The 23,036-nt window shown below is 56.1% G+C and overlaps 1 protein-coding gene across 11 annotated transcripts in view; it reads left to right on the top strand.

Annotated features, from left to right (window-relative positions):
* The window catches only part of LLGL2 (LLGL scribble cell polarity complex component 2), a 49,247-nt gene extending 35,250 nt beyond the window's left edge, over positions 1 to 13,997 (top strand). The window contains exons 7-26 of one of the 11 annotated variants that reach the window (XM_031011193.3): positions 1,904 to 2,066; positions 2,221 to 2,353; positions 2,642 to 2,696; positions 3,242 to 3,396; positions 7,373 to 7,590; positions 7,669 to 7,736; positions 7,875 to 8,028; positions 8,118 to 8,222; positions 8,872 to 9,164; positions 9,257 to 9,407; positions 9,859 to 10,009; positions 10,584 to 10,700; positions 10,815 to 10,981; positions 11,801 to 12,065; positions 12,268 to 12,418; positions 12,741 to 12,769; positions 13,002 to 13,049; positions 13,240 to 13,282; positions 13,397 to 13,455; positions 13,661 to 13,997. In XM_031011193.3, the coding sequence (XP_030867053.3) occupies positions 1,904 to 2,066; positions 2,221 to 2,353; positions 2,642 to 2,696; positions 3,242 to 3,396; positions 7,373 to 7,590; positions 7,669 to 7,736; positions 7,875 to 8,028; positions 8,118 to 8,222; positions 8,872 to 9,164; positions 9,257 to 9,407; positions 9,859 to 10,009; positions 10,584 to 10,700; positions 10,815 to 10,981; positions 11,801 to 12,065; positions 12,268 to 12,418; positions 12,741 to 12,769; positions 13,002 to 13,049; positions 13,240 to 13,282; positions 13,397 to 13,455; positions 13,661 to 13,665 (2,530 nt within the window). In that variant the 3' untranslated portion in view covers positions 13,666 to 13,997. Of the gene's footprint in view, positions 1 to 1,903; positions 2,067 to 2,220; positions 2,354 to 2,641; positions 2,697 to 3,241; positions 3,397 to 7,372; positions 7,591 to 7,668; positions 7,737 to 7,874; positions 8,029 to 8,117; positions 8,223 to 8,871; positions 9,165 to 9,256; positions 9,420 to 9,858; positions 10,010 to 10,583; positions 10,701 to 10,814; positions 10,982 to 11,800; positions 12,066 to 12,267; positions 12,419 to 12,740; positions 12,770 to 13,001; positions 13,050 to 13,239; positions 13,283 to 13,396; positions 13,456 to 13,657 lie in introns of all 11 variants that reach the window. The other 10 variants (XM_031011192.3, XM_063706095.1, XM_063706094.1 and 7 more) reach the window with 10 other exon arrangements.
* Positions 13,998 to 23,036: the final 9,039 nt, after the last annotated feature.

Genomic DNA, 23,036 nt, shown 5'->3' with positions numbered 1-23,036 from the left:
ACCGTGCCCGGCCCCTTTTGGCAGTTTAAATTCTCGTCCTCTTGATGACACTTATCTAAGTTTTTAAAACGTGCAACCCTTTAGTCTCATAACTCTGTCTCTGAGAAGTCTCTGTCCTAAAGATACAGGATAAGAATGATCATTGTAGGGCTGTTTTTAATGGCAAAAAGTTGGAAGCCCTCTAATTGTCTAACAATTTTCATCTGTGTAAGGACATTATTTGCATTTATTAAGAATATCTGGTTGGACACAGTTGCTCACACTTTGGGAGGCTGAGGTAGGAGGATTGCTTGAGGCCAGGAATTTGAGACCAGCCTGGGCAACATAGCAAGACCCTGTCTCTCCCCACAAAAAATAAAAATTAGTTGGGCAAGGCGGCACACGTCTGCAGTCTCAGCTACTTGGGAGGTGGGAGGATCACTTGAGCCCAGGAGTTGGAGGCTGCAGTGAGCCATGATCAGGTCACTACCCTCCAGCCTGGGTGACACAGTGAGATCCTGTCTCTAAAAAAATTAAAAATTAGGCCGGGCGCGGTGGCTCACGCTTGTGATCCCAGCACTTTGGGAGGCGGAGGCGGGTGGATCACCTGAGATCAGGAGTTCGAGACCAGCCTGGGCAACATGGTGAAACCCCATCTCTACTAAAAATATAAAAAAATAGCCTGGCGTGGTCGTGGGTGCCTGTAATGCCTGATACTCGGGAGGCTGAGCAGGGAGAATTGCTTGAACCCCGGAGGTGGAGGTTGTGGTGAGCCGAGGTCACACCACTGCACTCCAGCCTGGGCAACAGAGCGAGACTCCATCTCCAAAAAAAAAAAAAAAATTAAATATTGAATATTAAAGTCCCCTTCAACTCTCACTCTTGATTCAAATTCTAATGTCAGTGAGGTCAGTGCTAGCAGTAGATGTGCCAGATATAGATAATGTGGAGAGCTTGGGTTTAGTGTGGCTTGGGTCCAGGCTGGGTCCACTTCCCACATCCTTGCTGTTGGCTGTTGGTCCTGTGCCTGCTGCCTTGTGGTTTTTTTTGTTGGCTGCAACACCTCCAGCCCTCACGGCAGCATTCCAGGCCTGGAGACGGGGCAGGGGTCAAGGCTCCAGGGCCAGGCCAACTCACACAGAGTTTTGTTTTATGGGGCTAAAAAACTTCTTTATTATTAAACACTCCCTTTTGCAAAAATGCACTGAATATGAATGTACAGTTTAACAGATTCTTGTAGAGCATCCTTGCAGCCTTCCTGCCGGGCATAGAAATAGAACTTTGATGCCCTCCGGAGGTCTTATGCACCCTTCCTAGTCAAGGCTCCCTCTTGTCCCCACATTGACTTTTCCAGAAATCACTGCCTTGCCTTGCCTTATAATTGTACCGCCTGTGTTTACATCACTGGAGGTTGTGTCCATGTCTCTGTCTTGTTCTACATGCTGCCCCTCTCCCCTTGGTGACATGTCCTAGCCATCTTTCTTTCTTTTTTTTGGAAATGGAGTCTCACTCTGTCACCCAGGCTGGAGTGCAGTGGCACGATCTCGGCTCACTGCGACCTCCACCTCCTGGGTTCAAGCAATTCTCCCACCTCCGCCTCCCAAGTAGCTGGGATTATAGCCATGTGCCACCACGCCCAGCTAATGTTTTATATTTTTAGTAGAGACAGGGTTTTGCCATGTTGGCCAGGCTGCTCTCAAACTCCTGACCTCAAATGGCCTGCCCACCTTGGGCTCCCAAAGTGCTGGGATTACAGGCATGAGCCACCACGCTCGGCCATCCACTGCACCCAGCCCCTAGCCATATTTCTATGCTGGCACATGGAGCAGCCACCTCTGCATAGGGAGCCCCATGGCTGTGCCATGCTGGGGGCCATTCCCCCCGGTGGACGGCATCGGAGGCTCACGGCACTCCCCTCGCCCAGGTTGCCAGAGGAGGCCCGCCACCGGCGTGTGTTCGAGATGGTGGAGGCACTGCAGGAGCACCCTCGAGACCCCAACCAGATCCTGATCGGCTACAGCCGAGGCCTCGTTGTCATCTGGGACCTACAGGGCAGCCACGTGCTCTACCACTTCCTCAGCAGCCAGGTAGGCAGTGCCCAGGACATGGCAGGCGTCATGTTGCTCTCCCAGGGCCCCAAGTGGCACATACACGCTCTGTGCAGAGGCATGGGGTGCAGGCGATGGGAACGCCGCCTCGGTCCAGCGTGCTGCCCTCTGTCCCTCTCCTCTTCCTCCATAGCAACTGGAGAACATCTGGTGGCAGCGGGACGGCCGCCTGCTCGTCAGCTGTCACTCTGACGGCAGCTACTGCCAGTGGCCCGTGTCCAGCGAAGCCCAGCAACCAGAGCCCCTCCGCAGCCTCGTGCCTTACGGTCAGTGTTTCACCCGCCGGGCAGTGCCCACCCCCAGTGCCTCCTGGATTCAGGTGCAGGTTGCTCAATTCTGAAGCAAACTCCGGGACCAGAGAGGGTAAAGGCTTTGTCCAAAGCCACACAGCAGGGTTCGCCTCACCCAGTTTCTTGGGGAACTTCTCGGAGCAAGATTCCCAAGCACAGGTCTACCATGTGGATGTGGCATGAGCTCGAGGGATCTGTGCCTGTGGGGACTGACACTTGTCTGAGAGTTGGAGGGTCCGTTCAAGCCGAATCCTTTCCTTTCAGGTCCCTTTCCTTGCAAAGCGATTACCAGAATCCTCTGGCTGACCACTAGGCAGGGGTAGGTATCCATGCTGGTCCTCTTTCCTCTCCAGAGCCTTCCTGGAGGGCTAGAAAGGTCACTTAGGCCTCTGCCTGGGAAGTTGGTGCCAGTGAACACTCTCAGGTCCCGTGTTGGGGTCTTGGACACCAGGGAGGGGAGACAGGGTAGACGCTATTCACGTCTCTCAGCGGCCCAATTCCTGCCAAGTTCATTCTTGCTCCTTTCTTCCACCTTCCCAGAGAGACAGTGATGAGAGGCAGGTCTCAAACTCCTTTAGTGGCAGCCCTGTTTCTTCAGACAAAATCACTCTGGGTGATGTTCAAACAGAATTGGTGGGGGCACCCAGCTTGAGGCAGGAGTGGCTGCTGAGACTCAGAGCCCCCAGCCTGGATGCCCTCACCTTACCCCCAAGTCCTCCTGGGCTGTAGCAGTTGGAAGGAGATGGGGTCCAGTCTCCCCTGCTCCTGGGGACCTTGACTGAGTGGTCACTTTGATTGCCGGCCTGTGGCTGTTGAGGCCGTGCCAGGAGCCCCAGCCCACTGCCGCTCCTCTGTGCCTGCCAGGTTGCCCTTCACCATCTTCCAGGGTGGCATGCCACGGGCCAGCTATGGGGACCGCCACTGCATCTCAGTGATCCACGATGGCCAGCAGACGGCCTTCGACTTCACCTCCCGTGTCATCGACTTCACTGTCCTCACAGAGGCAGACCCTGCAGCCGGTAGGAGAGCTTCGGGAGTGGGTGCCCAGGGTTAGGTGTGGGAGGCGTGGGGCAGGGCCATCAGTAAAGACAGGGCCAGGTGCAGTGGCTCCTGCCTATAACCCCGGTGCTGTGGGAGGCCAAGGTGGTAGGATCGCTTGAACCCAGGAGTTCAAGTCCAGCCTGGACAACGTAGGGAGACCCTTATCTCTACAAAAAATAAAAAAAATTAGCCAGGTGTTGTGGCACGTACCTGTAGTCCTAGCTACTCAGGAGGCTGAGGTGGGAGGATCACTTGAGCCCGGGAGGTGGAGGTTGCAGCGAACCAGGATCATGCCACTGTACTCAGCCTGGGTGACATAGCCAGACTGTGTCTCAAAAAAAAAAAAAAAAAAAAGGGGGGGCTCTGCACAGATGTTCCTAAGCCTACCACTGTCCTGAGTCCCTTAGCCTCACTGCACCCCAAGGTGAAGTGTCATCAAGCCCTACAGCTCCTTTCTCTGCCTCCCTGCCACCCTCCCCAGCTAGAGACCCAGCCCAGCCACACCTCCTGCCTGCCCCGGGCTCTCTGCCCTTTCCAGACTGTAATGGGACTTAGCCCACAGGGGGCTGATCTGTACTGTTGGATTTAACACCCACCCCGCTGAGGCAAGAGGGTCCTGGCTTAGAGATGGCAAAGCCCGCCTTCTGGGCAGGGCAGAAGGTGGCTGTGCAGCCTCCTGGAGCTCCAGCAGGACCGGCAGAGCCCTGAGTCAGCCTCGTAAATTGTGTGACAGGCAAGACCAGAAAGGGCTGATGTTGAAACCTGGAGAGGAGGCCTGCAGGAGCTCTCCAGGAGGGAGGGCCCTCTCCTAATGACGCTGGCCTGAAAGGGCCTGAGGCCGAAAGGTGAGGGGGGCGGGGCTGTTCAGGACACCTGGTCTGTGTACTCACGGCCTCTATCTACCCTGTTCAGGGGAACCCCAAACCTGCTTTTCTTTCTTTCTCAGCCTCTCTTCCGTCCTCACACCCTGGATGCTGAAAGCAGGGCCCAGCTCTGCTCTTTCCACAACATTTGGGCCACGTTGGCACAGAGCAGGGGCCTCTTGGGCTATGGTGGCCACACTCCCCAGGCTAACTGAGTTACCTGATTCCCAGCGGAAAGGTCAGGAAGGGAGGGAAGAAACTTGCTGAGCTACAAATTCGAGACTGCTGGGGCTTTCTAGGACAGGCCACCTTCCTGCAATTGTCCCTCTGTGTCCCCAACTCCCCACAGTCCCGCAGGCCAGGAGATGGGTGCCTGATGAGCGGTGCTTCCCTCAGATGATATGTGGGCACCCTGAAGCTCTCACGTAATGGTTCTGCTGTGCCGGGTTGTGACCCAGCTGTCCCTGGTAGGCTCTCCTGTTTAATGAGCAACTGCTATATGCCAGGCCCTGTTCTAGAAACAGATGAGGCCCTGTTCCCATGGAACTTAGATCTGAGTATGTGGACAGAGTGAGCAGGTTGCCAGATAATGTCAGAGGTAAGAAAAAAGCCAGGCAGAGGACAGCAGTGCTGGTTTAGACAAGGGTTGGCAAGGCCTCCCTGATAAGGGGACATATTTGCGCAGACACGGAAACAGTCTGAGGGAAGGCTTGCCCTGTAGGGACCTGGGGTGCAGACTGAGCTGGGAGGGCTCTTGGCTTGCTCCAATGGGCTAGGGGCGAAGAGAGGGCAGAATGGCCCCCGTGCTGGTCCAGATGTGGCCAGCGCCAGATAGTATAGAGCCGTGGAGGCACGGTAAGGACTTGGGGTTTGAGGGAGATGAGGGCCCTGAGCAGGGGTGCCATGATCTAGCCTCTGCTCCAAAACGATCTGTCTGGCTGCCATGTGGGGAACACGGAGTGGAGCAAAGACGGGAGCCCAGTGAGAGTCGAGGGAGAGGTGACCTCAGCTTGGGCTGCGGTGCAGGCCATGGGACTGGCAGGAGGTGGCTGGGGTTACACTGTCTTTTCTAACATTCAGCATTGGCTGAGGGGCCAGGTCAGGGCTCACAACCTGTTGCTATAAAGGGCTGGGTGGCTTTCTTCCCCACAGCTACTCAGCCTAATGCCATTGCAGACCACATGTAGCCATGGACAACACAAGGGGCGTATCTGTGTTCCAGGACAGCCATATTGACAGGAATAGGCAGGAGGCCAGATCTGGCCCTCGGGCTGTAATTTCTTGGCCCCTTGTCTAGGGAGAGGTAAATGAGGGGAGGAGAGATCAGTCAAGGATGACGTGAGGGTTTGCTGGGAGCACCAGGAATCCTGGAGAAGGTAGTGGCAAGAGGGTGCAGCAAGCTCAGCTGGGCGGGAATCAAGTCTGAGGACTTAATCTCTCCTCTGATCTCCAGACCCATAAGGGAGGTGCTGAGTAGACAACTGGGGCTTATGGGTCTGGAGTTCAGAGGAGAGATCGGGAAGGTGTCCATTTGGAGTCATCCACGCAGAGATGTGTGAAGGCTGCTCAATGATTTTGAGGTTTAAAGAAAAAAAGAGATATGAAACCAGGGGCCCTGATGAGGCTGCCCAGGTGGTAAGGAAGGCAGAAGAGAAGCCATGGGACAGCTGAGCCCGGGCACCCTCAAGCCTTGGAGGCATGGAGTTTGGTGGGGATCTGGCAAAGAACACCTGGGAGCAGCCAGCGGGCAGCAGACCCCAGAGTAGCAGGGAAGACAAGCGCTTCAAAGAGGCAGCATCAGCCAGGGGCAGTGGCTCAGCTGTAATCCTAGCACTTTGGGAGGCCAAGGATGGCAGATCACCTGAGGTTAGGGGTTCGAGACTAGCCTGGCCAACATGGTGAAACCCTGTCTCTACTAAAAATAAAAAATTAGCCAGGCATTGGTGGCATGTGCCTGTAATCCCAGCTACTCGAGAGGCTGAGGCAGGAGAATCTCTTGAACCCGGGAGGTAGAGGTTGCAGTGAGCCGAGATCATGCCATTGCACTCCAGCCTGGGCAACAAGAGCGAAACTCCATCTCAAAAAATAAAAAAGAAAAACAAAAATTAGCCAGGCGTGGTGGTGAGTGCCTGTAATCCCAGCTACTTGGGAAGCTGAGGCAGGAGAATCGCTTGAACCCGGGAGGCGGAGGTTGCAGTGAGCTGAGATCGTACCACTACACTCCAGCCTGGGTGACAGAGCAAGACTCCATCTCAAAAAAAAAGAGAAAAAAAAAGACTGGGCACAGTGGTTCATGCCTGTAATCCCAGCATTTTGGGAGGCCAAGGTGGGCAGATCACTTGAGCCCAGGAGTTCAACACCAGCCTGAGCAACATGGCGAAACCCCGTCTCTACCAAAAATACAAAAGTTAGCTGGGCATCGTGGCTCACACCTGTAATCCCAGCTACTTGGGAGCCTGAGGCAGGAGGATCGCTTGAACCGGGAGGTGGAAGTTGCAATGAGCCGAGATCACACCACTATACTCTAGCCTGGGCAACAGAGTGTGAAACCCCGTCTCAAGAAAAGAAAAAAAAAAAAAAAGACAAATGGTTTAATCGTCCAGCGCACATTTATTGAGCACTAGCTGGGGCCAGGCCTGAGTGAGGTGAGGTGATTGTGTGCAGTAAAGAAAATGCCACCCCTAGCAACTGGTGTGCTGAAGACCACGCGTGCTGCTGCCTGTGGGGACAGGCTTGACAGGTGCATCTGAGCAGGGAGAGCAGGCCCCATGGAGGAGGAACCAGGGAAGAGGGTTGGCAGGCACAGCTGCATGCCTCTGGGGTGCCTATCCTGGTTGGGACCCTGCCTTCCAGCCAGGTGTATCCCCCCAGGAGCCCTGTGCCAGGGAGCTCTCAGCAGCTTTGCATGCAGAGCCAGGGCTACTGCCCATACCTGCTGCCCTCCTGGAGATGGAAAGGCTTTGCTCAAGCAGCCAAGAACAGGGCTTTCTGGATCTGCAGATGCCCTGGCTCCAACCCTGGAGCTTCTGATTCCACAGAGCTGGGCTGCTTCCTCCTGGCCCCGGCCCCTGACCCTTGCCCTGTACCCCAGCCTTTGACGACCCCTATGCCCTGGTGGTGCTGGCTGAGGAGGAGCTGGTGGTGATTGACCTGCAGACAGCAGGCTGGCCACCGGTCCAGCTGCCCTACCTGGCTTCTCTGCACTGTTCCGCCATCACCTGCTCTCACCACGTCTCCAACATCCCCCTGAAGCTGTGGGAGCGGATCATTGCCGCCGGCAGCCGGCAGAACGCACACTTCTCCACCATGGTAGGTCCAGCCCTGGCCCCAGCCCCAGCCCCACCCCAAGCCAAACTCTCCCATGGACTTCTTGGTCTCTTTTTCTAGGAGTGGCCAATTGATGGTGGCACCAGCCTGACCCCAGCCCCACCCCAGAGGGACCTGCTGCTCACAGGGTAGGGGACTTTGATGCTACCCCTCCTCTTCCCAGTAGGATATGTGGGGTGGGAGCAGAGCCCTGAGGTGGACGAGCCAGCCCCTGGGCATCCAGGCTGGCATCCCTCTCACGCCTGGCAGGCGGGTTCTGCCCACAGGCACGAGGACGGCACGGTGCGGTTCTGGGATGCCTCGGGTGTCTGCCTGCGGCTGCTCTACAAACTCAGCACTGTGCGCGTGTTCCTCACCGACACGGACCCCAACGAGAACCTCAGTGCCCAGGGCGAGGATGAGTGGCCCCCACTCCGCAAGGTGAGGCCAGGAGCCTGGGACCCAGGAAGGGCAGAGGCCAGCTGGGTCCAGCCCCCGTGGCTGCTCACAGGGCCCCTCCCCTTCTCCAGGTGGGCTCCTTTGACCCCTACAGTGATGACCCCCGGCTGGGCATCCAGAAGATCTTCCTCTGCAAGTACAGCGGCTACCTGGCTGTGGCAGGCACGGCAGGGCAGGTAGCAGGCTGGGCTGGGGAGGGGGAGCTGGGGAGGAGTGGTCGATGACTGGGGACAGCAGGGACAGGAGCCAACCACCTGCCTAACGCACATTCTGTGTCCTGTGGTTTTCCGGTGGATGGAGGTGGCTTGATCCCCTTGGCGGGAGGTCCCTGGGATGGTTGTTTCTTCTCCAGAAATCAGAATTAAGGGCTGGGCCGGGCACGGTGGCTCACGCCTGTAATCCCAGCACTTTGGGAGACCAAGGCAGGCGGATCACCTGAGGTCAGGAGTTCGAGACCAGCCTGGCCAACATGGTGAAACCCCATCTCTACTAAAAATATAAAAATTAGCCAGGCATTTGTGGCTCGTGCCTGTAATCCCAGCTGCTGGAAGGCCGAGACAGGAGAATCACTTGAACCTGGGAGGCAGAGGTTGCAGTGAGCCGAGATTGTGCCACTGCACTCCAGCCTGGGCAACAGAGCAAGACTTGTCTCAAAAAAAAAAAAAAAAAATGCAGGAGAGCTGGGGTTGGACAGAGGCCTTTGTCCTTCCTTGAGCCTTGGGCCTTGGCCTGGGTCCAGCTCCTTTGCTGTCCCCACTAGTAGCATCCTGCGGCCCTGCCGTCCCTTTGCTGAGGGCTTGCTGAGCCACCTGCCACCCCGCCCAGGTGCTGGTACTGGAACTGAATGACGAGGCAGCAGAGCAGGCTGTGGAGCAGGTGGAGGCCGACCTGCTGCAGGACCAGGAGGGCTACCGCTGGAAGGGGCACGAGCGCCTGGCAGCCCGCTCAGGGCCCGTGCACTTTGAGCCTGGCTTTCAGCCCTTCGTGTTGGTGCAGTGTCAGCCCCCGGCTGTGGTCACCTCCTTGGCCCTGCACTCTGAGTGGCGGCTCGTGGCCTTCGGCACCAGCCATGGCTTTGGCCTCTTTGACCACCAGCAGCGGCGGCAGGTCTTTGTTAAGTGAGCAGGGGCGGCTGGGTCCCAGGGCTGGGAGTGGGGCCCGCGAGGACTCCCAGGACCTAGCAGCACTGACAGCCTGCCATCCCCCCAAGGTGCACACTGCACCCCAGTGACCAGCTGGCCTTGGAGGGCCCACTGTCCCGCGTCAAGTCCCTCAAGAAGTCCTTGCGTCAGTCATTCCGCCGGATGCGTCGGAGCCGGGTATCCAGCCGGAAGCGGCGCCCAGCTGGCCCCCCAGGAGAGGTGAGGCCTGAGGTGAGGCTGCGGCCGGCCACGCGCCCAGGTTCGGCTCAGAGCAGCCAGCAGGGGGGCCACACGGCCCCTGCTCCCCAGGCTTGCTAGGCTACAAACAAGACTCAGGGTCCAGGTCGCATTGTGTGACCTCAGACAGGTCACGCTGCTTCTCTCTGCCTCAGCTTCCTGAGCAGAAAGGCAGTAACTGTAATGCTTATCCTAGAAGTAATCCCCAGTAAACGTTAGTGATTTCCTTTTTCTCTCTACAACATGCTGGGGGCCCAGGCAGGCTCCCCCAAGGGCACCTCCCTCTTGGACAAGGGTCCCTCTAGACGCAGGCCTGGCAGGTGGCTGGCATGGCTGTGGCCTGCCTTCCGATGCAAGGATCAGCACTGAGCGAAGCACTGTTCCTGGGGAGGGGAGTCCAGAGCTGACCCTCAGGCTGGCCCACCCCTTGCAGGCGCAGGAGGGGAGTGCCAAGGCTGAGCGGCCAGGCCTCCAGAACATGGAGCTGGCGCCTGTGCAGCGCAAGATCGAGGCTCGCTCGGCAGAGGACTCCTTCACAGGCTTCGTCCGGACCCTGTACTTTGCTGACACCTACCTGAGGGACAGTGAGTGGCCAGCCTGGGGTTGGGGGGCAGGGGGCAGGGGGCAGTGGGCAGCAGACACCCCCTGACCTGGGGGCATGCCGGGGGCTGCTGCCTGCCTGGCTGGTAGGAGCTAAGAGGGTTTCCCCTTGTGAGCAGGGGCAGACTGCAGCCCCTGCCTGCTTACTCCCCTCCCCTGCCTCGGCCTCCGAGTCAGCTTCCCTTGGCTTTATATCCAGGCTGTAGCACCCTTTAGAAGCATGGCCTCAGACCCATCGCTTAGCCTTTCAGGGCCTCAGCTTGCTTCTCTGTAAATGAGGGAGTGACAGCTTCCTCCTAGAGCAGCTGTGACGATTGGGGACAGCAGAGCCTGCTGGTCTCCAGAGGACGTGTCTCTCCCTGGCTGGTTCTCCCCTGCTGTATCACAGCAAGGGCTGAGCTGACCTGGGATTGGGGTCTTCTATGTTGGGGCCTGTGTGGTTGTCAGAGAGCCTTCCAGCCTCTCCCAGGAGGGAAAACCTGGGAGTAAACCCTGGTTGCCCAGCTCCACCTGACTCCCACGCTAAGGGTCAGACACCCAAACATGGCTTCTCGGCAGGCTCCCGGCACTGCCCCTCGCTGTGGGCTGGCACCAATGGGGGCACCATCTATGCCTTCTCCCTGCGCGTGCCCCCCGCCGAGCGGAGAATGGATGAGCCTGTGCGGGCAGAGCTGGGTGAGTGCTGGGCAGGGAGAGCAGAGGGTGCTCGGGCTGCCTGGGCTGGGTCCAGGGAGTGGCTCCAGCCCCACCACCCCCTCACCGGCCCCAACACCCACCTCCTCCCCCTAGCCAAGGAGATCCAGCTGATGCACCGGGCGCCGGTGGTGGGCATCCTGGTGCTCGACGGACACAGCATACCCCTTCCCGAGCCCCTCGAAGTGGCCCATGATCTGTCGAAGAGCCCTGACATGCAGGGAAGCCACCAGCTGCTCGTCGTATCAGAGGAGCAGTTCAAGGTGCCACACGGGCAGCGGCGGGTCTCCCTGGGACTCCCCAGGACATCCAGGAGGCTCGGACCTTGGGCAAAAATGATGGCTGGGACTCAGTCTTGTTTGCAGTTGGTGTCTGAGGGGCTGCAGAAGTACAGGAAATAAGTGAGGGGGGAGTCTCGTGTGAGGACACTGAGGCAGGACAGGGGGCCGGGCGCGGTGACTCATGCCTGTAATCCCAGCACTTTGGGAGGCCGAGGCGGGCAGATCACAAGGTCAAGAGATCAAGACCATCCTGGCTAACATGGTGAAACCCCGTCTCTACAAACAAATGCAAAAAAATTAGCTAGGCGTGGTGGCGGGCACCTGTAGTCCCAGCTACTCAGGAGGCTGAGGCAGGAGAATGGCGTGAACCCAGGAGGCGGAGCTTGCAGTGAGCCGAGATTGCGCCACTGCCCTCCAGCCTGGGCGACAGAGCGAGATTCCGTCTCAAAAAAAAAAAAAAAAAAAACAACCAGCATGGTGGTGGACGCCTGTAATCCCAGCTCTACTCGGGAGGCTGAGGCAGAAGAATTGCCTGAGGCGGAGGTTGCAGTGAGCCGAGATCACACCACTGTACTCCAGACTGGGCGACAGAGCAAGACTCCATCTCAGAGGAAAAAAAAAAAAATCCAGACAGGGAAGTCGGTGACCTCAGCATCCTCTCAGGCCATGTCTGTGCATCTGAAAGCCAAGAGTTTGTCAGGACACCGGGAAGCATGCGGGGAGGGGAGGGCCCAGCAGCAGCAGCACAGGGCAGGAGAACTGGTTTGGCCATGGGCATGAACAACCACCCCACGCCCCCAGGTGTTCACGCTGCCCAAGGTGAGTGCCAAGCTGAAGTTGAAGCTGACAGCCCTGGAGGGCTCAAGAGTGCGGCGGGTCAGCGTGGCCCACTTCGGCAGTCGTCGAGCCGAGGACTACGGGGAGCACCACCTGGCAGTCCTTACCAACCTGGGCGACATCCAGGTGGTCTCGCTGCCCCTGCTCAAGCCCCAGGTGCGCTACAGCTGCATCCGCCGGGAGGACGTCAGTGGCATCGCCTCCTGCGTCTTCACCAAATATGGCCAAGGTGTTTGAGCCGGGTTGGGTGGGTGTCGGGGCCCTGGGCACTGCATGGATGGGAAGGGTGGCCAGGGGTGTTGTGGCCACGGCCAGACTGGATGGGCCTTAAGCGGAGAACTGCGAGGGAGCGCTAGCCCCTACTCCCCCAGGTGGGGAGGCAGCCTTGGCAGCCGCCAGGCCAGGCCGCTAGCATTGCCCCCACTCCCCAGGCTTCTACCTGATCTCACCCTCGGAGTTTGAGCGCTTCTCTCTCTCCACCAAGTGGCTGGTGGAGCCCCGGTGTCTGGTGGATTCAGCAGAAACCAAGAACCACCGCCCTGGTAACGGTGCGGGCCCCAAGAAGGCCCCGAGCCGAGCCAGGTGAGTGAAAGGGCCAGAGGCCTCTCCCGCCCCTCCCGCCCCTCCCTGCCCTCTCTGAGATACCCTGAGGCTCCCACTGCTGCCTGGCTGGAGGCACCTCCCCACGAGCTCAGCCCACCCTCCCAGGCTCTGGCTCTCCTTGCCTCTTTGCGTGCCCCTTGCCCCTGTGCAAGCTGGCAGTCCAGGGCAGGACTCAGTTTACCTCCCAGGCTCTCCTGCTCAGGACAGGCTGCGCCGTTGACTTGTTCTTCATGGGACCAGGGCTCTCAGAGCCGGGCAGGGAGCCCGGGGGCCCTGGTCCTCACTGTCTCTCCCTCCACAGGAACTCAGGGACTCAGAGTGATGGTGAGGGTAAGACAGGCCTCCTGGGCTTATGCACACCTGGGCCACACCCGGCCCAGACCTGGGGCTGGACGGGAGGGAAGGGCCCCGAGTGAGCAGGTAGTGTTTGGGCTGGGAATAGAGACGGCATTCCTTCCAGCCCTGGGCCCTGGGCTTCCACATCCTGACCTCAGTAAGGAGAGAGAGAGCCAGGCTGAGGAGGGCCCAGGCGGGGCGCCCTGACCCGGCCTCTACCTTCCAGAGAAGCAGCCCGGCCTGGTGATGGAGCGCGCTCTGCTCAGTGATGAGAGTGAGTTGGGTGGGAGAGGGTGGGGCTGGCAGGAGGGGTGGGGAAGGGGGGTCAGGGTCAAGGGAGGCTGGGCAGGCCACTGCCCTGAGGCGGGGTACAGATCCATGGGCACCCACGGAGAAGGGGTGGAAGGGCTGTGGCTAGCCGCCCCAAGGGCCTCAGTGGGCCTCTGTTCCCACCCGGCCTGCAGGAGTCCTGAAGGAAATCCAGAGCACACTGGAGGGAGACCGCGGGTGAGGCACCGCCCAGCCCAGCTGGGATGGGCCCGAGGCTCTGCCAGAGGGCTCAGGGGAGCGCTGAGAGTGGAGGTCCCTGAGGCCATGACTCCCCTGTCTTTGCCTGTGCAGGAGCTGCAACTGGCGTTCACATCGAGCGGCCGTGGGGTGCAGCCTCAGCAATGGCGGAGGTGGGGGCTCTGGGCTTGAGTGCAGCTGCCAACCGTGCTGGGAAGGGCTGGGAGGAAGAGCCCCGGCCCCACTCCCCTGGGTCCCACGGGGCCGACACGTGCCCTGATGACCGGGAAAGCACCATGTCTGGGCTCAGCGTGGGCGGCCGGGGCACCCCGTCCTGCCCAGGGTGATCTTGAGCTGTCCCTCTGTGTCCTTCAGCAGAGTGAGTGGCTGAGCGTCCAGGCTGCGCGATGAGCACACACTACTACTGATGGCCTTTCGGGGGTCCCTGCCCCAGCTGGAGAGGCCGGTGCACAGGGCCCCGCCAGGGGCTGGGGGCATCCCGGCTTCCACAGTGCAGCTGCTCTGGGCCTCGGGAGAGGAGAGACCCCAGTCCCCTGGGCTGCCCTTCCCGGGCCTTGTCTGTCTGGGTCCTTTGGTCAATGTTGCACAGTTTTTATTGCTCCCATCCCTTTTTGTAGTGGGCTGGGTTTTAAGTTATAAATAAATGTTAACTGCCTCTGGGTGAAGTTTTTAATAAACACCTATTACCTCTTGACTGGTCCACCTACTTTAATATTTTAATTGTGTAGAAATTTTCCATGTGAATGGAAAGTGGGAGCCGGCGCCACTCCAGGAACTCGCTGGCCGTGGGAGGCAGTGGAGAGCGGAAGGTGGCTGGCAGGCAGGGCCGAAAGTGAGGCCAGACTAGGGAGGCCCAGTGAGGGCCAGGTGTGACAGGCGCCTGCTCTGTGTGAGCGAGGAAAGGCCCATCCAGAGGAGCTGGGTACCAGGCGTTCCATCTGGCCATGCCCACCTCGAGATGGCCACTTGACCGTCCCTTGTTTCCCCAGGGGAGGGTGCAGAAAGACTTCTGAGATGAGCAACTCGAGAACTATGAGGAATGTAGGGGAGCAGTTCCCCAAAGGGAGAGGAACACCGTGCTAGAAGAAGCAGGGAAGGGACGATGCCTGGCAGAGACCAGTCACAGGGGTGGGGGACACCTGGTGAGACACCTGTATCAGTCCCTTCCCATACTGCCATAAAGAACATATGCCATAAAGGTGGCTGGGCGCAGTGGCTCACGCCTGTAATCCCAACACTTTGGGAGGCTGAGGTGGGGCAGATTACTTGAAGTCAGGAGTTCAAAACCAGCCTGGTCAACATCGTGAAACCCTGTCTCTACTAAAAATGCAAAAATTAGCCGGGTGTGGTGGCGCGCGCCTGTAGTCCCAGCACTTTGGGAGGCCAAGGCAGACAGATCACTGAAGGTCAGGAGTTCGAGACCAGCCTGGCCAACGTGGTCAAACCCTGTTTCTTCTAAAAATACAAAAATTAGCCAGGCGTGGTGGCGGGCACCTGTAACCCCAGCTACTCAGGAGGCTGAGGTGGGAGAATCACAAACCTGGGAGGCAGAGGTTGCAGTGAGCCAAGATCACACCACTGCACTCCAGACTGGGCAACAGAACGGGACTCCATCTCAAAAAAAAAAAAAAAGATAATGGTGATAATGCAAGTACCAGTGAATCAGAAAAAAACGGCAGAACCTGCACTTCTGTGGCACAGAGGAGCCTGGTGGCCACAGCACAGGTCTTGCTGATGAAATTGAACAAGAAGTCGAAAACACACAGCCCTGAAAATATCAGGAAGACTCTGAACATGGACTTATTTCCTTGCTGATTAGTGCTGAACTTTGAGCTTTGCTGTAAGTATGCTGTGCTTTGAAGTATTAGCTAATGTCGGTTTGCATATTTCAGTTTAAGGAAACATTCTCGGCCGGGCACGGTGGCTCACGCCTGTAATCCCAGCACTTTGGGAGGCCGAGGCGGGCGGATCATGAGGTCAGGAGATCGAGACCATCCTGGCTAACACGGTGAAACCCCATCTCTACTAAAAATACAAAAAATTAGCCAGGCGTAGTGGTGGGCGCCTGTAGTCCCAGCTACTTGGGAGGCTGAGGCAGGACAGTGGGGTGAATCCAGGAGGCAGAGCTTGCAGTGAGCCGAGATCATGCCACTCCACTCCAGCCTGGGCGACAGAGTGAGACTCCGTCTCAAAAAAAAAAAAAAAAAGAAAAATATTCTCACTGGGAGTGTGAGATGAACAATTTGTATTGATGGGTGTGCAAGATGGAAGGACGTGGCATCCTTCTCTCTAGAAAGTGAACTGGAGGGGCCGGGAGCGGTGGCTCATGCCTGTAATCCCAGCACTTTGGGAGGCCGAGACAGGCGGATCACAAGGTCAGGAGATCAAGACTAGCCTGGACAACATGGTGAAACCCCGTCTCTACTAAAAATACAAAAATTAGCTAGGTGTGGTGGCGTGTGCCTGTAATTCCAGCCACTCGGGAGGCTGAGGCAGGAGAATCTCTTGAATCCGGGAGGCGGAGGCTGCAGTGAGCCGAGATCATGCCACTCCACTCCAGCCTGGGGACAGAGCAAGACTCCGTCTCAAAAAAAAAAAAAAAAAAAAATGAACTGGAGGAAGCTGGGATCCCCACAGCCATCCAGGGGCAAGGCGACGGTGGTAGGGAAATAGAGGCATTGAGGGGTTGGGTTGACAAGGATGGCTGCCAGATGGGAGGAGATGAGTGAGCGTGAGGGCTACCTGTTGCCTCCAAGGGCCAGGGAGGTATACAGCAGGCAACTGGATTTGTGGTCAGGAGATTTATTTTATTTGTTTTTTAGAGACAGGGTGTCACTCTGTCACCTAGACTGGAGTACAGTGGCATGAGATCATGGCTCACTGCAACCTTGACCTCCGAGGCTCAAGCAATCCTCCAGCCTCAGTCATCCAAAGTGCTAGGATTACAGTCATAAACCACTGAGCCTGGCCATGGAAATTGATTTATTTTAGAGACAGAGTCTTGCTCTGTTGCCCAGGCTGGAGTGCAGTGGTGTGATCATAGCTCACTGTAGCCTGAACTCTTGGGTTGGAGCAAACTTGTAGCTGGGACCACAGGTGGGCGCCACCATGCTCAGCTAATTATTATTTTTTTTCAAGACAGCCTCACTCTGTCGCCCAGGCCAGAGTGCAGTGGCATGATCTCGGCACACTGCAATCACCGCCTCCTAGGTTCAAGCAATTCTCCTGCCTCAGCCTCCCGAGTAGCTGGGATTACAGGCATTAGCCATCACGCCCAGCTCATTTTTGTATTTTTAGTAGAGACAGGGTTTCACCATGTTGGCCAAGCTGGTCTCAAACTCCTGACCTTGTGATCCGCCTGCCTCGGCCTCCCAAAGTGCTGGGATTACAGGCGTGAGCCACTGCGCCTGTCCTAATTTTTTATTTTTAAATTTTTTGTAGAGACAGGGACTCCCTATATTGCCCCAGGCTGGTCTCAAACTCCTGGTCTCAAAGGATACTCCTGCCTCAGCCTCCCAAAGTGCTGGGATCATAGGCATGAGCTGCCGCACCCTGCCAGTCTGCAGATTTAGATGTGAGGGTCTTGGGCATTCAAAGTGGTGGAGACCTGGTTGTTCATTTAGCCTTTGAGGCCAGGCAGATCCAACCCTGTACACTGGCTTTCACGTGACTGGCTGTGTGACCTTGGGTACCTGACCTCACTCCCATACCTTGGTTTACTTATCTGTAAAGTAAAGGATAATAATAGGACTTACCTCAGAGGGTTGTAAAGGATTAAATGAGAGCCTGTAAAATCACACAGCACCTGACTCCTAGTAAACACCCAACCCTAGGAGGTGAAAGTTACTGTGGATGGTGGGTGAGGCCAGGAGAGAAGGAGATGGCTCCAGAGGGAGGGAGTGTGGAAGGAAGTCCAGAGAGGGCGTGGCACACAGCCCCAGGGAGGAGCTCACTATACACTGGTGAGAGAAGCAGGCAAAGGAAGTCAATGGGAAAGCGGGAAGCAGAGGGGAGAGCCAGGTTCGGGGGGTGTGGCCTGTCTCCCCGCGTGTCAAGATTAGCCAAGCTGTTCCCTGAAGGTTGTTCAAGGTCATAGAGCCAGGAGGGTGGAGCACTGCAGCTGGGATGGGGGACCAAGGCTGTCTGGTTCCAAAGCTGATTCCAGCAGAAGCGCTGCGGAGCTCCACAGTGTGGGTTCAGCGGAAAAGTGGGTATTAAAGGCCAGAGGGCCTGGGCTTGGTCCTCAAGTCCATATTTAGTGGTTATGTGTCCTTAAGCTACTGGGTTTTTTTTTTTTTTAGACAGAGTCTCGCTCTGTCGCCCAGGCTGGAGTGCAGTGGCAGTGATTTTGGCTCCCTGCCACCTACGTCTCCCGGGTTCAAGCGATTCTCCTGCCTCAGCCTTCTGAGTAGCTGGGACTACAGGCGCATGCCACCATGCCTAGCTAATTTTTGTACTTTTAGTAGAGATGGGGTTTTACCATGTTGGCCAGGCTGGTCTCGAACTCCTGACCTTGTGATCCACCCGCCTCAGCCTCCCAAAGTGCTAGGATTATAGTCGTGAGCCACCGCGCCTGGCGCTTAAACTACTTTTTTTTTTTTTTTTTTTTGAGACAGAGTCTCGCTCTGTCACCCAGACTGGAGTGCAGTGGCGCAATCTCAGCTCACTGTAAGCTCCATCTCCCAGATTCACGCCATTCTCCTGCCTCAGCCTCCCAAGTAGCTGGGACTACAGGTGCCCGCCACCAAGCCCGGCTAATTTTTTTTTTGTATTTTTTAGTAGAGATGGGGTTTTACGGTGTTAGCCAGGATGGTCTCAATCTCCTGGCCCCATGATCCACCCACCTCAGCCTCCCAAAGTGCTGGGATTACAGGTGTGAGCCACCGCATCCAGCCTTAAACTACTTCTTAATTTTGTTTTTATTTTTATTTTAAGAAACAGGGTCTCGCTGTGTTACCCAGGCTGGAGTACAGTGGCACAATCATGGGTCACTGCAGCCTTAAACTTCTGGCCTCTCACGATCCTCCCGCCTTGGCCTCCTGAAGCGCTAGGATTACAGGCACACACCTGGCTCCTTAAACTACTTAACCTCTCTGAGCCATTTTATCATCTGTAAAATGGGATCCCATTTCATTCCTAGGGTTAGAGGAGGTTTAAATAAAATGGTTCTTGGTTAGGAAACTGAAGCTCAGAGGGTAAGCCTGCCACACCCACTGAGCTGAGCGAGATACAAGCCCCAGCCTGGGTCAGCAGAAAGAAGAGGCACCCAGGCCAGGTACAGTGGCTCACACCTGTCCTGTAATCCCAGCATTTTGGGAGGCCGAAGCAGGTGGATCACTTGAGGTCAGGAGTTCAAGACCAGCCTGGTCATCATGGCAAAACCTTGACTCTACTACAAATACAAAAATTAGCCAGACGTGGTGGCGCCCACTTATAATCCCAGCTACTTGGGAGGCTGAGGCAGGAGAATTGCTTGAACCGGGAGGTGGAAGTTGCAGTGACCCAAGATCACGCCATTGCACTCCAGCCTAGGTTGACAGAGTGAGACTCCATCTCAAAAACAAAACAAAACAATAATTAGCCAGGCATGGTGGTGCGCACCTGCAGTCCCAGCTACTTGGGAGGCTGAGGCAGGAGAAGATTGTGCCACTGCACTCCAGCTTGGGCAACAACAGCAAGACTCAAAAAAAAAAAAAAAAAAAAAAAGGAAGAAGAAGAGGAAGGCACCCAAAGGGACAGGAGATTGGACAGGGGCACAGAGCTGAAGAGCTGGTCCCAAGAGCTTGCAGAATGCATGATAGTGGGGCCACCGAGGAACTTGAGCTCTGTTTGGAGTGACGTTAGCTACTTTTTTTTTTTTTTTTTTTTTTTTTAAGACAAGAGTCTCACTCTGTCTTCTAGGCTGGAGTGCGGTGGCACAATCTTGGCTCACTGCAACCTCCACCTCCTGGGTTCAAGCAATTCTCCTGCCTCAGCCTCCAGAGTAGCTGGGACTCCAGGCGCCCACCACCACGCCTGGCTAATTTTTGTATTTGTAGTAGAGACGTGGTTTCACCATGTTGGCCAGGCTGGTCTTGAACTCATGACTTAAGGTGATCTGCCTGCCTCAGACTCCCAAAGTGCCGGGATTACAGGCGTGAGCCACCGTGGCCAGTCCAGCTGCTTTTAAATAAAACTTTCAGCCATTGGTTTGGACTGAGTTCCTGCACTAGACCCAGTAAACCAAACCAAAATGGAGTCACTCTTGCTCAAGTTCCACACCACCAAGCTGAAACTAAGTTGTTTATCTGACCTGCCACGAAATCAAGAGAGAGAGATAACAGCCAAATCCCCAAACCGGCCAGTTTTAGCCAGTGTGATAAGGAAGTGAGAGGTGACAGCCTGCTGGCAGTCCTCGCTCGCTCTCGGCACCTCTTCCGCCTGGACTCTCACTTTGGTGGTACTTGAGGAGCCCTTCAGCCCGCCGCTGCACTGTGGGAGCCCCTTCCTGGGCTGGCCCAGGCCGGAGCCGGCTCCCTCAGCTTGAGGGGAGGTGTGAAAGGAGAGGCACGGGCGGGAACCGGGGCTGCGCGTGGGCTCGGCGGGCCCCGCCTTCGGAGCAGCCAGCCGGCCCAGCCGGCCCCGGGCAGTGAGGGGCTTAGCACCTGGGCCAGCAGCTGCTGTGCTGGACTTCTCGCCGGGCCTTAGCTGCCTCCCTGCCGGGCAGGGCTCGGGACCTGCAGCCTGCCATGCCTGAGACTACCCCCCACCGTGGGCTCCAGCGCAGCGGGAGCCTCCCCAACGAGCACCACCCCGCGCTCCACAGCCACCCAAGGGCTGAGGAGTGCGGGTGCACGGCGCTGGACTGGCAGGCAGCTCCACCTGCGGCCCGGGTACTGGATCCACTGGGTGAAGCCAACTGGGCTCCTGAGTCTGGTGGGGACTTGGAGAACCTTTATGTCTAGCTAAGGGATTGTAAATACACCAATTGGCACTCTGTATCCAGCTCAAGGTTTGTAAATACACCAATCAGCACCCTGTGTCTAGCTCAGGGTTTGTGAATACACCAGTCGACACTCTATATCTAGCTACTCTGTTGGGGACTTGGAGAACATTTATGTCTAGCTAAGGGATTGTAAATACACCAATTGGCACTCTGTATCTAGCTCAAGGTTTGTAAAAACACCAATCAGCACCCTGTGTCTAGCTCAGGGTTTGTGAATGCACCAATCGACACTCTGTATCTAGCTACTCTGGTGGGGACTTGGAGAACGTTTGTGTGGACACTCTGTATCTAGCTAATCTAGTGGGGAGGTAGAGAACTTTCAGTGTCTAGCTCAGGGATTGTAAACGCACCAATCAGCACCCTGTCGAAACGGACCAATCAGCTCTCTGTAAAATGGACCAATCAGCAGGATGTGGGCGGGGCCAGATAAGAATAAAAGCAGGCTGCCGGAGCCAACCACGGCAATCTCCTAGGCTCTGTGGAAGGTGTGTTGTTTTTGCTCTTTGCAGTAAATCTTGCTACTGTTCAGTTTTTGGGTCTGCACTGCCTTTGTGAGCTGTAACACCCATTGCGAAGGTCTGTAGCTTCACTGCTGAAGCCAATGAGACTACAAACCCACCAGGAAGAATGAACAACTCAAGACGTGCCGCCTTAAAAGCTGTAACGCCGTGAAGGTCTGCAGCTTCACTCCTGAGCCAGCGAGACCACGAACCCACCAGAAGGAAGAAACTCCGGACATGCTGTCTTTAAGAACTGTAACATTCACCGTGAGGGTCTGTGGCTTCATTCAAGTCAGTGAGACCAAGAACCCACGAATTGCGGGCACAGAAGTTCCCTGTGTTAACATTTACAAGGAAAACCACCCATCTGGGCTGGGCACAGTGGTTCACATTTGTAATCCCAGCACTTTGGGAGGCGGAGGAGGGCGGATTATGAGGTCAGGAGACCGAGACCAGCCTGGTCAACATGGTGAAACCCTGTCTCTACAAAAATACAAAAATTAGCTGGCTGTGGTGGTGTGTGCCTGTAATCCCAGCTACTCCGGGGGCTGAGGCAAGAGAATGGCTTGAACCTGGGAGGCGGAGATTGCAGTGAGCCAAGATCTTGCCACTGCACTGCAGTCTGGCGACACAGCGTGACTCTGTCTCAACAAAACAAAAACACCCATATGCTTCCTGTTCTGTGTCTGTTTCCCTCACTCCTTTTCTGTCTATAAAGGTAGGCTCCTCTGCTCAGCTCATAAGAACATTCAATTTTATATAATTCTATTTTATAGAATGAGGTGTTGCCTGATTCTAGAATCACAAGTAAAAGCCAGTTAAGATTTTTTTTTTTAGACGGAGTCTCGCTCTGTCGCCCAGGCTGCAGAGCACTGGTGTGATATCAGTTCACTGCAACCTCCTCCCGGGTTCAAGTGATTCTTCAGCCTCAGTCTCCTGAGTAGCGGGGAGTACAGGCGCACACCACCACAACCGGCTCATTTTTGTATTTTTAGTAGAGACGGGGTTTCACCATGTTATCAGGCTGCTCTTGAACTCCCGACCTCAGGTGATCCCCCTGCCTCAGCCTCCCAAAGTGTTGAGATTACAGGTGTGAGCCACCGCGCCTAGCCTGCCATTGAAGATCTTTTAACTAAACGTGTTGTAATTTTTTTTGATACTTCTCCCACACCCATTCTCCATCTGGGCCTTTGGAGCCAGACTGCTTGAACTGGCATCCCAGCTCTGACAGTCCCTAGGTGTGTGCCTCCGTGGTATCATCCCTAGAATGAACATCCTGATAGCACCTTCTTCTTACAGTGCTCTCAGGATTAAATAAATTCACAGAAAAGTGCTTAGATCCTGGCTAACACGGTGAAACCCCATCTCTACTAAAAATACAAAAAATTAGCAGGGTGTATTGGCGGGTGCTTGTAGTCCCAGCTACTCAGGAGGCTGAGGCAGGAGAATGGCGTGAACCCAAAAGGCAGAGCTTGCAGTGAGCTGAGATCGCGCCACTGGACTCCGGCCTGTGCGACAGAGCGAGATTCCATCTCAGAAAAAAAAAAAGTGCTTACGGCATGCCTTGGGCATAAGAAGCCCTGAGGTGCTAGCTATCTGCTACTATTATCGTTATTGTCTGTCCAGGGCAAAACTGAGCTCTCTGGCCGGGTATTGGGGCTCATACCTGTAATCCCAGCACTTTGGGAGGCTAAGACGGGCGGATCATGAGGTCAGGAGGGCAAGACCATCCTGGCTAATGTGGTGAAACCCCGTCTCTACTAAAAATACAAAAAATTAGCTGGGCACGGTGGCATGCGCTTGTAGTCCCAGCTACTCGGGAGTAGCTGAGTGACAGAATGAGACTCCGTCTAAAAAAAAAAAAACTGAGCTCTTTCTCTATGCTGTTTTAATTTTTTTTGTGGTTTTGGTTTTTGAGACAGGGTCTTGCTCTGTTGCCCAGGCTGGAGTGCAGTAGCACAATCACTGCTCTCTGCAGCCTCCATCTCCCAGACTCAAGCGATACTCCCACCTCAGCCTCCCACCTCAGCCTCCCAAGTAGTTGGGACTACAGGCGTGTGCCACCATGCTCAGCTAATATTTTTTTTTTTTTTTGAGACGGAGTCTCATTCTGTCACTCAGGCTGGAGTGCAGTGGCGCAATCTCTGCTCACTGCAACCTCTGCCTCCCAGGTTTAAGCGATTCTCCTGCCTCAGCCTCCTGACTAGCTGAGATTACAGGCATGTGCCACCACACCCGGCTAATTTTT

Source organism: Gorilla gorilla, chromosome 4, assembly GCF_029281585.2.
Source record: "Gorilla gorilla gorilla isolate KB3781 chromosome 4, NHGRI_mGorGor1-v2.1_pri, whole genome shotgun sequence".
In the NCBI taxonomy this organism is placed as follows: domain Eukaryota; kingdom Metazoa; phylum Chordata; class Mammalia; order Primates; family Hominidae; genus Gorilla; species Gorilla gorilla.
This window is presented reverse-complemented; position numbering and strand designations above follow the sequence as displayed.